Source organism: Eurypyga helias, unplaced genomic scaffold (genome assembly GCF_000690775.1).
Source record: "Eurypyga helias isolate BGI_N326 unplaced genomic scaffold, ASM69077v1 scaffold44953, whole genome shotgun sequence".
Lineage (NCBI taxonomy): Eukaryota > Metazoa > Chordata > Aves > Eurypygiformes > Eurypygidae > Eurypyga > Eurypyga helias.
In genome coordinates this window covers 1-12,932 of record NW_010242662.1, presented here as the reverse complement: position 1 = coordinate 12,932, position 12,932 = coordinate 1, and the positions used below count along the sequence as shown (strand labels likewise).

Here is a 12,932-nt window from a genome sequence, read left to right as displayed (position 1 = left end):
CCGGCCCTGCCCCGGCCCGAGCACCCCCAGCGAGTCCCCGTTCTCAGGGCTCGCTGCCTGAACTAATAACGCCGTCACGGTTTCTCTTCCAGGTTACGGTCGTTTCCATCACCCCTCGGGTGCTTACGCCGCGATCGACATCTTCCTCAGAGGCAAACAGGGCCTTCACTGCTCAGTGAAGGTAAAAAGCTCAGCGCGGCCTCAAACCTGCAGCTGTTTACCAAAGTCAGTGTCCTCCAAGGACAGAAAGATTGGATTAGGCTGAGCAGTGTCCTCCTGAGGCCGCTGAAGGGCTGTGTGATGGGCCTGTCTGCACAAAGACATTTCCTTTGGACCGGGAATCCCCAGCCAAAAGGGAGGTGCCAGAAAAGGATGTGAAATTTGCAGAAAGAAAACCACAAAAGAATGTTTTATTCTGCTTCTTGGGGATTTTTTTTTTTGTATGTTGTCACCCCAGGAATGTGTCTGTCCTGGATAGATGGGAAGGCCGTTTACAGTGGTGACTGATTGCCGTCATGGTGGAACGTGGGATTTCAGGCCCTGCTGCGGCACTGTTAGGTCTGTGCCGTGCTGCTCCGGGGAAGCAGAGCATGTGGCCCAGACAATACGGAAAAAATCAATCTCTGTAATGCAGGTGAATCCTGGGACAGTGAGAGAAATCATAGTTGTACCATTAAGTGTGTAAAACAATCAAAAAACCCACCCCAAACTAACGCCCCTGCCAACCTTAATTCTGTGGGTACGAGCTCTCAACAATTTACTGACCCTGTGTTTTTGATGGGTCTTGAGACATCTTCCTAAATATATTTTTTACTGTGTTTCTTGGCAGCTTTTTGAATTTTTGTTTGCATTGTGTCCTTAGGAAAGGCTCATGTCATCACAGTCTGTACAGTGATGGTGTTTTAGTGCCACGTATTATTGGCAGACTTAGCTTCAGTCCATTAATGCATCAGAAAGATGTAGCATAATCTGTCATAAATAATCCATAATCAGGTTATTCCCTTCATGTTACTGATGTATTCCAGCTGACAGTCACTTTGTACAAGCTAATTTAATCATTAAGGCATATTGGTTTTTCCATTTGGTAAGGCTAGGATGAGGTTTGGATTGGTAGACAGGGCGGTTTTAGCAAAGAGCTGGCAGATTTAAAGTACGGTTACTGTTCACGAGTGTTCTTCAGTTCATTACGTCTCAGACTAAACAGTAGCTTTAACAGTTTCCTAGAAGGCTCATAATTTGCTCTTGTAGAACCTGCACTGGTATGTTAGTTTGATATGGCTTTCATGGCCATTGTGATACCCTTCTGTGTTTGCTGGGTTTTTTAAATTCCTTTTCCTTTGCTTCAGGTTGAGAAGATGGGAAATGCAGAAAGCAATGCCTATCAGAATCACCTTTCCAGATTTCTTCCTGAGGAGCAGTCTGACATTGATGGAGTATTTGATACCTTATCAGGATCGAGTGGCTCAGCTGGAGCAAAAACCAGCAAAGCTACGAAGAAAACCGTGACCCTGACAGCACTACAGGCAAGACAATGTATTTATTCTTCCTGATAGACCTGGGTGTGGTGCACTGAACATCATTCCAGAAAGAAACTAAAGACATGGCAATAGTTACTTTTTAAGGCTTGCTCGTGTCAATTTAATGTTTAATGTTTTGGGTCAGGATGGACATTTAACTTTTTCTTACAGTTTAACATGAATGGTGCCTTTCAGGTTTGTATTTATCTCTTAAATTGCAGTGTTGGGTCAGTTTGCAGCTTTGCTGATACTCAAGGAAGTTGGGATGTGTGAAGATATTTTTACAGAAACCTGAAAAACGGGAAAAATATTCTTCCTCCTGGGAGTCTGTAGTGTGGGATTATTTACAGATTTTCCTGAGAAGCTGCCACAAAGTCAGTTTATTTGGTTATATCCTTTTCCCTCAATTGCATCGCCGTCTCTCATCTTTTCACTTGCGTTAAAAGGGGAGAATTCAGTTTGGCTTGATTAAGCTGAGGCTCCCTGTTTTAGCTAATTAACATACATTATGCTTTCTCATTAACTTTGCATTCATTTTCTAATCAAGAAAGGAGAGGAAAATGATTCGTTGCAATACTTGCTAGCTTCAGTTAGGCAGGAACCAAGCGGCCAAATGAGTGTAGAATTAAAAGTGCATTTTATAGATGTTCCACAGTTAATGGAATCAAATTAAAACTTGACGAAAGCAGCGGGTTATTTTAAGGGATTTAGCGATGCATCTGCGCACAGACCAGCTTCAGCCTTCCTCCAGCCTGGCAGTTCATGAGCTGTCACCAGTCTGAAAACCATTGCTGCTGCCCAGCTTTTCAGCCCTAATATATCCCAGAACCTGATCCTTGGTATCCGTTACTCGGCTGGGCTCTGGAAGAAGTTCTCTTTCCAGCTTTGCCCTTACATCTGTGTGATGTTTGATGAATGTTTGCCTTTTCCCTTCTGGCCTTTTTCTTTGCCAACATAAAATCTTCTGAAAAACTGCCTGTAGGTGCCTCGTTCCCCGGTACAGGGAGCAGTGCGATGGGACGCCTGCCTCCGAGGGGTCAGTGCTCATGCCTGAGGTGGATCGATTAGGTGGCAGATCTGATCTAGCAACAGTCTGGTAACATTCACGAGGCCCCAAGCGTAACCTCACGTACCCTGCTTGGGCTCAGCGCTTTACCAGGAGGAAACTATGTGGCTTCTGGACAAGAGCAGGCCGCACGGCACAGCTTGGAAAGCAGGTAGAGCTGGTGTCTCTAGATACTTCCTTGAAGCCGTTGAAGGGAAGGATTCCAAACTGTCAGCGGTGTGAGTCTGTTGGGTGTTTATTAAAGGTTCCCTTTTGACAGTCCTCCTCTTTCGCACCCCAGGTCTACTCACCGGAATAGCTGTAAGTGTAGCAGTCCCACAAAGCTGGTAGGTGGGAAGGGGTAGGGAGCGGGTAGGTAATACTACAGTGTGAAGGAACAAGCCCTTGAGTAAAGTGTTTTTAATTATATTCCCTGCTGCTTGTCTCGCTTCAGGCTCATGTAACGCTTTTAGAAAGCCTCTTACAGAGAGCTGTACCCCCTGCGACCACCCCTCCCTCACTATGAAGGCCTTTAATGTGGCTGCTAATTCCGCTTCTCCTGAAATCAATGGGGGTTTTACCACTGACGTCAACAAAAGCAGGGTAGCGCTTGGCATATTGGATCCTGCCCTGTGTGCACAGCCGCGGCCATTAACGTCAAAGGGGAATGGCCCCGGTGGCTTCGATGGGAGCGGTACTGAACCAGCGATGGGCTGGGGCAGCAGCCCCGCCGAACGGAGCTGGAGTGCTTTCACGCTGGTGGAGCTCCATTGATCGTGGCGCAGTCCCCGCCGGGCTGCACCCCGGCGCTTGAGAGCCCACTCGGGTGTTCAGCATGTCGTGCGCGGTGCTGTGCGCAGTGAGGACACCGTGTGATCGTCTCCTACTGCATGGCCGTATTTTAGATGGGTTTTTTAACCCATGTAACGATGCTGAACACTGTGGAAGTTTCCTGACTCCAGAGCCAGCTCTTTCCCACCGTGTTGGGGTGTATGATTATGTGCACCCGTTAGACTTCAGTTCCAAGGGCCAGTTGTGCCATTTAGATGAATAAGGTGTGATGTCAACTGCCGTAACATTGGGGATGCCTCACAAAAATTGGGTGAGCTCGGTTTTGTTCCGTGCTTGGATTAGATGTTGCTATGCGGAGGGAAACTTCTCAGGACCGTTTCTAGGTGTGCACGTAGGGTTAAACACAGACCCTATGTTCTCTTGAGGCCAAACCTGAGGTACTAAAAGCCCCTTTATCATTGTTTTTAAGTATCTGGGAGCTCCACTGTCAAAAGCAGAGTTAAACCACAGTTTTAAGTGTTGGACTGGCAGAGCTGTAAGCCTTTACCACAGAATTATCACATAGAAATGCTTTGCTGTTAACACTTCACAATGTTGGGGTTTTTTAATGTCCATGGCATTTGTAGAAAAATCAACTTAAATCACTAAATAGTTTTGGAAAGGAGATACTGTAAAAATAGAGATTTTTTTTTTCTCTTGGAAAACCAGTTGTTTGACCAAGGTTCATTGGTGCTGGTAGATACTTGGCATGGAAATCCTCCACTGTAGTGGCACAGCTCAGCACAGGTGAGCTGGAATAAGTGAATTATTCTTCATTCGTAAAACAAGCTCTGTGCTGTTTTTCTCCTTGCAGGCGTATATGCGGGAGCCCTTACCCGAGCAGATGATTGTTCGGTTGTACAACGGAATGAAAAGCATTGACCTGGCTGGGAAATCATCTGGGCCCAGTGAACAGATTGCTAAGGAGCAGTTTGTAATTTTTATGTCAAACCTCTTAAAAGGGAATGCAGATGAGAAGATTACCATAATAATGAGAATGATCTCCAAGACAGAAGGACCTGTGAAGGGCAAACAAGTCCAAGAGGTAAACAGGCAGTTAAATGGGTGCTGGGGGGACAGTAAGCCAAGGGTCGGTAATTTGAAGATAGTCTTTCCAACACAAGATTCAGAACAGGGATTCCTGATTTTTGTATTCTTTTCATCTCTTTACCAGGAACTTGCTGGTGTGGGACAAACAGTGTAGGCAAACCAGGTTATATGGGGGGACCATTTCAGCTGTGGGCTTTTCCAGAGTGGGATCTCACAAAACTAATTCACTAGCAGCTCCTACCACTGCAAAATTTGAACCTCCCCTCCCTCTTTCATGTCATATTTTATTTGTGAAGTAACATTTACAAAATGTCTTGAAAAAGGGTACTTTTCCACACCTGTGATGCTGAAATAGCATTTCTGTTGTTTCTGACTCCTCATGAGATGGTTCTGCCATTGCGATTACAGCGTCAGTACTCCTTGACTTCGTTTTCAGAAAGTTCTTTGAAGCTCTTGGTGATTTTTATTTAAGAAATGCCAAAACGGTGATGTTTTAATCTTTTAAGTTCACAGAGGATCTGATCATGTCTGTAGTCCATGTACTGAGCTACAGGAAGGAACTGAAAGGTTGGAATTTGGAGAATACGAGGGATTCTGCAAGTGGAGTGAAGGCTCTGGCTTCTCAGCTGCTGTCAGAACTGAAGCTGGCAGGTACACAGCACTGATGTAGCGTATCCCAGAATGGCACAGAGCTCATGTGGTCACTGATCTCACAAGAATTTTTGTCTTCAGGCCACAACATTGAATTTAAATAGTGAGACCAGTATTTCAAACCCAGTGCTTTGTGAATGACATGGGAATTTAATTTATTTTGCCTTACCATCTATTTCCTTTAAATTCAGGAGAGCTTTGGTTTGAAGTCCCAGTTTAAGTGGACATGCAAAATGATTTGTCATGGAACATGTCTGTTTTACAAACACCTGACGTGCAGGTGACGGGCGTTTAGGTGCATGGGCATATATTTGTGCCTGGATGCCCTTTTACAAAGCACAGGTTCATCTTTGCACTGTTTAATAATAGATTTTGCTGTCTTGCAAGGCACATCTCCTAAGTTGCAACTAGGAGTCCATGCTGACAGCCTGACCAATGGATGTCTCTCAGTTCTGAGGATGCATCTACTTAATGCAGTTGACACTTTACTGTCCCCAGCTCCTTTCATATGTGGCCTCATGTCCATTAAAATAATGGAATATTAATAAATAATCAACTGATTATTTTCCAGACTGAGAGACTTACTACTGTTTGTGTGTGCCTTATTATTTAGATGGGACAAAACCTGTGGGTCCTCAGCTGATGGAGACAAATTTTGATCGCAGCGTCATTGAGGATTGGGTGTACCGAGTTCCACAGATCTCCATTTTCCTCAGTGTTGTTATCAGACAAGGCCTCCATGTTCTGCATTCTCTCCCAGACCAAACCAAAGACATAATCAACCTGGTTCCAGGCTGCAGAGGCATCAAAGGAAGAGGACTTGTCAGTCTCTTTGACATCCCATCCGTCATGTACATCAACTCCCATCTGCCTGCAGAGCTACAGCACAAGTGGCAGCTTTTATTTTCTTCCAGGCTTCATGGAGAAAGCTTTTCGCAGTTGTGTGGGCATATAGTGAACAAAGGTCCCTGCCTCGTGATCGTCAGGGACTTGGACGGTTATATCTTTGGTGGGTTTGCATCTCACTCCTGGGAGGTGAAGCCACAGTTTCAAGGTAAAACCCGACTATTCTTTTTCTAGTATCTCATGGCTCTGGTAAACGTTGTTCTGCACAGGTGCAGGAATCCTGCCCCCTTAATGGACACCGTCATTTTACTGTTGTGACACGCAGGATTTCTTATACTTCCAGGTGTATTTTCCTGTGGCAAAAATAACACTAATTTTTGAAAGATATAAAATACATGCTAAGTTGTTCCTGTTTGTCCCCAGTCAGGCGCACGGTTGACTAATGTTCACAGCCTGTCTGCTATTTGATAAGACTTTTAAACTGCAGGATTTACTGATCACAGAACAAGTTTTCGGTGAAATCTATCAAGCCCTATAGATGCATAGGTTGAAAATGAACTGAAAATGGAGGAGAGAGCGCACAGGTGATGAATTCGAGTTTGCATCAGATGCCCAGCAGATGGCTGTCTTCCATCTCCCAACAGCTGAGCCAAACACCAGGTTAAGCCTCCTGTTGCCATCTGTGCTCTCCCTTTGTGTCCCTTTTAAAATCCAACAGCAAAAGGGTCCTTTGGATGAGCTCAACCTTTTGTTCCCTTGACTTCTCTGGGGAGAAGAGAAGGGTTTTTTGTAACTCTTTGGAAAGAACTTTCGTGATGACTTTCTGAAAGAAGAAATAATTACGAACTCTGGATGATCTGTCCTGCTGGGAATCCTCACTTTTGCTGCACTAAAAACTCAATTCCTATGTGTAATTAGTATTTCATAATTAGCGCTTCAGTCAGTCAGTGTCATGTCACATTGGTTACACAGCACTGTGTTTTCTCTCGGCAGAGTAACACAGGTAGCGCACCAGACAATCACACCGCGGCCCCTCTGAATACCCAACTGGCCATAATGGGAACGGTACTCAGAGTCACTGCCCCTCAGCTGATCTGCCTATCAGTGCACTCAGAACGAAGGGTGCCCGTGCTCCCCTCAGCTCGTTCAGCCCTAGCAGCTGGCCAGATGTGGGTGACACAATGCTAGCCTGCGGTAGATGTACCCCTATGGAGTAATGTAACGTGCCAGTCGTGCCCGCGACTGCCCTTGGTCACAGCCACATCATCACGCTGATTTCTGTGACCCTGCACAGAGCTAACTGAGAATGAACAACACGTCTGGATCTTGATGGGACATAGGTGTTGGCTTTCTGAGAGGGCAGCTGCTGCCTTTGATGTATTCAGCTGCTCCCCTCTAGAGGTTTTTCCTCTCTTATTTGTAGGCGAGTTACTGCTTGGCCAGTTGTCTGACCCGAGATGCTTTGTGTTTGCAGGTGACAACAGATGCTTTCTGTTTTCTGTTTCCCCCTCTCTTGCTGTGCACACCTACACCGGCTATAACGACCACTACATGTATTTGAACCACGGCCAACAAACAATGCCAAATGGGCTCGTAAGTATTAACAAATGACACTTTGGAAATTGGATTTGTGGCTGGGGTTCCGAAGTGTTTTGTGGTTTTTAATTCTGTTATTGTGAGCAGATTTACTTCACTTCTGAACTCTGAGGAAGTTTTTGCTTCTTGTGCCACCCTTTTCCTAGGAGGACTTTCTTCTTTTTTTGGGTTAAAGCACCAGTGTAAAGTGTGAACTGTGGATAATAACGGAGAACCACTTACGGTGCTGACAGAGTCTGAACATCTTTTTACAGTTGTTAGTTTATTGAAGTACTGGATCAACTATGATAAGTGTGAACTGTGGATAATAACGGAGAACCACTTACGGTTCTGACAGAGTCTGAACATCTTTTTACAGTTGTTAGTTGATCAAGTACTTCAATAAACTATGATGGAACGAGGGTCTGACCAACGCAGGTGGGCTCTGTGTAGGTTAGGTTTACGGAGGTTGTTGGCCAAGTTTGGTTATCATGGAGGCCCATCTTGCAGTCCTTGCTGGCGTTTGGAAGAACTGACTGCGTGTGTCCACATCACTGAAGCAGCACAAGCCAGCTGATCTACATAACTGAGGATCCTTCCGCAGGCTGTTCATGCTGCCACCCTGCTTTTTCGCACAGGGAAGGCTGAGAAAGCCCAACAGAATGAGAGTACAGGGGTTGCATGCAGGCTGCTGCTGTCATGTAATTACAGTGGCAGAAGCTCCAGATGCAGAGGGGTTTCTACAGAGCTACAACACGTTGCCTATTGTGAAAAGTGCCTTACAGTCTCATGGCATTATATGCCCATAACTCCAGGAACTGCAGCAGTGTGGAGTAAATTTACTCTAAAGAAAGCAAACAACATCAAATTACATTACTCGTTTCTGTAGATACTTTCCTAGATGGAAAAGAAGCAGCAAATCCGAGCACTTTCACCCTGTTTCAAGTGGAACTGTTAGTCAATAAGCAGAAGCCAGTGAGGTGTATTTCTGGCACAAGATGCAGCTGAAGTGCTTGCAGATCCTGCCATTCTGCAAAGCGCAGAGGGAAGGCAGGATCACTAAGGTAAACTCTTGTTTGTCTTCAGGAACACTGGATTTTGGTACAGAAGCCCAGGTGCCCTGAGAATACCCTTTTTCACCTACCCGTAGAAGTGTGGCATAAAGGCATACTAGGCTTTGTAACTTGCCCGGTCTGTCCTGCACGTGCAGGTGTGTCAAGTGTGCTGCTTTGGTTCACAGGGAATGGGAGGACAACACGGTTACTTCGGACTTTGGATAGACAGTGACTACGGGAAGGGACACAGTAAAGCAAAGCCTCGGTGTACCACCTACAACAGTCCCCAGCTGTCAGCTAAAGAGGACTTCACACTGGATGCCATGGAAGTTTGGGCAGTGGGAGACCTCCCTGAAAGCGCAGGGGTAGGTGAACAAAACTGAAGCCAGTGAAATTGTGTCCCGATTGGAACGGGAGGTGCAGATGCAAAACTGGCAGTTTTCTCATCAAACACTCCCTCTCTGTTGCGACGAACAACGTTTTCTTTAACCAGCCCTGTGATACCATGTATTTTGTAGCACATAAGTGGCAAAGCAGTGGTGGAATTGTTGAAGGTGCCAACGAGAAATAACATCAGGAGCCGTGAGGTGATAGAGCCAGGAGAGCTGTGCTTCAGTCTCAATTTCAGAAGGCCTATCTGATGTTGAGGAATGGTTTCCAGAAGGAGCCGCCTCGGAGTGGTTCATTAAAACCCGGCACTGGAAGCTCCCAAGGAAAGCCTAATCAGGTTTTACTTCAGGTTCAGGAAGAGAACCCAAAAGATTTCTTCTATAACTTTGAATTTACTATAGTTTTGCAGTAAGTTCCTGCCAGTAGATTTAAGCTAGTCTTTCTGCACCTGCTTTATTTCTGGGAATGAGTAGGAGACCTCTTGCCAGTCTCCTCTGTCCCTGTAATTTATTCTCTTATTAACCTGTCTGTTCTGCAGGTTTTAGTGGTGTTTTGGCGGGTTTTTTTTAGATTTTTATTTCTTTCCTGGCTATGTGCATGTGCTCTGTCTGTTCAGATGACACGTAGCTCTAAACAGAAATGGAACAAATTGTTTACAAAAAACGCTGAATTGTACCTCGACCTCTTCTTTCCAAAAATGTTCACGTCTGCACTTCAAACTGAGGTCAGGCTAGCCAGGATGTTCTGGCTGGCTTGTAACCTGGATAAACTTGAAATACTTCATGGTCATCTTAGGCAAAGTTTATGAGTGTTTTGTGTAACTGCAGCAATAAAAATGATTTGATGCATCCCTGGGAATTTTAAATGCCTTACGTGGGAAGTACAGGTGCTTCGGTGTGACAGGCTTGCAAACCAGATTCCTTGCAGACTTCTGAGCACGTCTCTTGTAACCTGGTATCGATTTGTTCATCATGATGTTCGAAACTGACTCTGTTTTATTTTGTTTTGAAGGCAAAAGGTAAGAAGAGTATCCTGGATGTCGATCCTGAGGCTCAGGCCTTATTAGAAATGGCTGGAAAAAGTCGTCAGAGCGAAGGTCTACGAGAACCCGTTGAAGAGGATGAGGATGGTGATGATGAAAACTAGAAGAATCACAGTAACATGAAAAGCTTTTTTTTTTTTCCCCTGAGTGTTAATGTTCCTTGGACAGGATACATTTTCCTTTATTTTTTTTTCCTTACCTAATTACCTGGGACGAAACTTAAGCCTCGTACTTAGGTAACATTTAGGTCCAATACAGCGTCTTGCCTGAAGGGTTTTGTTTGGGGAGGACACAAAAATTAACTAGGTACTTAATCACTAGACACCTCAGTTCTCGCTGCAGATGAATTTGCTAGGATTCCTGATAGACCCTGCCTGCATGCCGAATGGGAAGCGGCGTTACTGACAGTACGGCTCGCTGACACGCGTCAACTGTTGAAGGCTCTGACGCCTCAGCTGCACGTACATATTCCCATGCCGTGAACTCAGCTAGCGAAGCGTGCAGCTGGTAATGGTGTCTGCTTGGGTACGCGCAGAGCAGTTCACCTGAGCCCGTGCGAGGGGTGCTCTTAGCGTGCATCGCTCCAGTCAAAGCTTTCCGTTCCCCAGGTCAGACAGTGACTGAGCACGGGCTGTAAGACGTGCAGAGTGCTCGAACACGACACTGCACCTTGGTGCATTTCACTGAAGAGGGTTCCGCGGAAATTTCCCTCTTGCTTTGTAAACTTGGTAGAACAGAGCCCTTGGAGTCATTCAGCCACGTTTATCCTAAGAATGGGCTGTGCCTCCTGCAGAAATTCTGGAGGGAAGGTCCCTTCTCTAGCAGCCTCGCTTGAGGCTGGAGTAAATGATCAGGCTGTAAAAAGGATTAAGTAAGAAGCACCCACAGTTAATTGGGAATAATATCTGCAGATTCCTGGTTAAAAACATAAGCCCCAAACCACAAGAGATGAGGATTATGCCCGTACCACATTTAGAGGTGACTGCTGTTACCGTATTTCCACACAGTCGTTACTGCCCCCAGTGTGAAAGGGAGCTAACGCATTTGGGGTTTTGCTCCGCTTCGTTGGCTCTTCACCGGGCAACGCCGGTTCTGTCGGCTCTCTCATACTCAGGGCTTTTTCTACTTGAATCTGTTCACATCTGTCAGTAATTACTAGTTCGACCTTGCTAATTCTGTGTGTAATTAACTTGTCAAAAATAACTCTAATTTCTACCAGGGACTGTCATTTCTGATGCCGCAGGTTGCGTTTGGTTAGGAGTGTGCATGACTGCCATCCTTTCTCCTCCTAAGGAGAAGGACTGTTTCAAGTCCTCCCTGTCCTGGCATGAGCTTGTCTTCCGTGCAGCTTAGAGCAAAAAATGTGCTGTAACCGGCTCTAAAATTACGGCGATTCCTGATTACGTGGCCTTCCTTCAAATTCCTTCCCTTTGCATTTTCTTACGGGGTTTTCCCACCCGATGTTTTTCACAGGGAGCCAGATTTGAATATTCTGAATTATCTGCACTTGTGCCTTAATGTACACCCCACTTTAAACCCGTACAGCTGGTTCTTTCTAGGCCGTGAATCCAAAATGTAATCCGGTTTGAACATCATCTCCTGAAGATCAGCGTAGCATTTTGACCTCTGAAATTGTGGTTTTTGACAAGTTTGTATCTGAGACCCTTAGTCTTCACTTTGAAGGGAAGGTGTTAAGCTGGGACAAGAAGCAAACTGACACTGTGGCACTTGTAGCAAACGTGTCGGTGAAGCATCACTTAGCAGGGCACTACTGATCCAACCCGCAGATGGGGTTGCTCAGAATTGTTCTTTAAAGGTGAAAGATGGGCTTGGAAGAGACTCAACACCCTTTTTGTCCCTGAACCTAATGATGAACCCACATGCGATTGGTGTTCGGGCATCTAAAAATGTCCAAAAGGTGTGTGTCAGCACTAGGCCTGGCTGCAAGCTAAACATCTCTCCATCACTTTCGAGCAGGTGTTGATCCCCCTGCGACGCGTAACGTCCCTGCCATGTATGTGTGCCACCTTTCTCGTGTGCTTGCGCCTCGCTCACGTAAAATCACCGCAGCGTTGGGCAAAAGCTGCCAGCCGAGGGCTGGCCTTTAGCCCCCTGCCCTGGGCTTGGCATCTCCCCACAGCTTCCTCAAGAGTCTTCCTGAATCAAGGCTAGATACCTGGTCACCTAGAAACACTACAGACTACGGGAGAAGAGGTGAAGGCAGGTCCTTTCCATTCTTCTAATTTAATAGCAAAGGACAGGTCTAAATCAAGAGTCTCATTCAGGTACTTGTCAGTAACATTTTAAAATGTAGATTTAATTAATAAAAATCATTGTGATTTAAATAAATAAAATTTCAGTTTATGCACAGTAGATTTTTCTGTACAGGTGTGAAACTTATTTTGTCTGGGACTATCACAGCATTCTTGGCATAGATCAACGTTAGAAAAATGTACCTGATCTCGGTTCAAAACAGGAGCGGCGCTGGAGGTGTCTGGGGAGAGCTCAGGCAGCTCGGGCAGCGCGTGCAGGGGGAGCTGGCGGGTGCGAGGAGGGCTGTCGGCACAGACTCACGTGAGTCTTCAGAAAACGGTGCAGTCGAGCTCTCCACCGCTCCGTCCCGAGTGCAGCTCCAGAGGAAGTTTGCCTCAGTTAAGACACCCCTTTGTGTGCTTCGGCTGGCAGCAGCGCTTTTCACAGAGCTTGACGAACTCGGACACAACGAAAACGGAGGAAGCCAGTCCGGTGAGAAAGAGCAGGTCTGCCGAGAGGAAACAGAGCGGAGGTGAACGTGGCTGGATTAGCGGTGGGCAGGGGTCCCGCTTAAAGGCCTTCCTGCGGCGGGTGCTTGTGCCACGCTAACTCCATAGGTGTACAGCCTAGCTACGCTTTGCCGGGCTGTGGGATTAGGGAAAGGCCTGCAGTAGACC

The 12,932-nt window shown here is 46.1% G+C and overlaps 1 protein-coding gene across 1 annotated transcript; it reads left to right on the top strand.

The window, feature by feature from the left end:
• The first annotated feature begins 300 nt into the window (after positions 1 to 300).
• On the top strand, positions 301 to 10,106 carry TLDC1 (TBC/LysM-associated domain containing 1). The gene is made up of 8 exons (XM_010149149.1): positions 301 to 352; positions 1,345 to 1,523; positions 4,208 to 4,438; positions 4,950 to 5,094; positions 5,708 to 6,148; positions 7,415 to 7,533; positions 8,756 to 8,935; positions 9,972 to 10,106. The coding sequence occupies exons 1-8, from the start codon at positions 301 to 303 to the stop codon at positions 10,104 to 10,106; spliced, it is 1,482 nt and encodes a 493-aa protein (XP_010147451.1).
• The last annotated feature ends 2,826 nt before the right edge of the window (positions 10,107 to 12,932 follow it).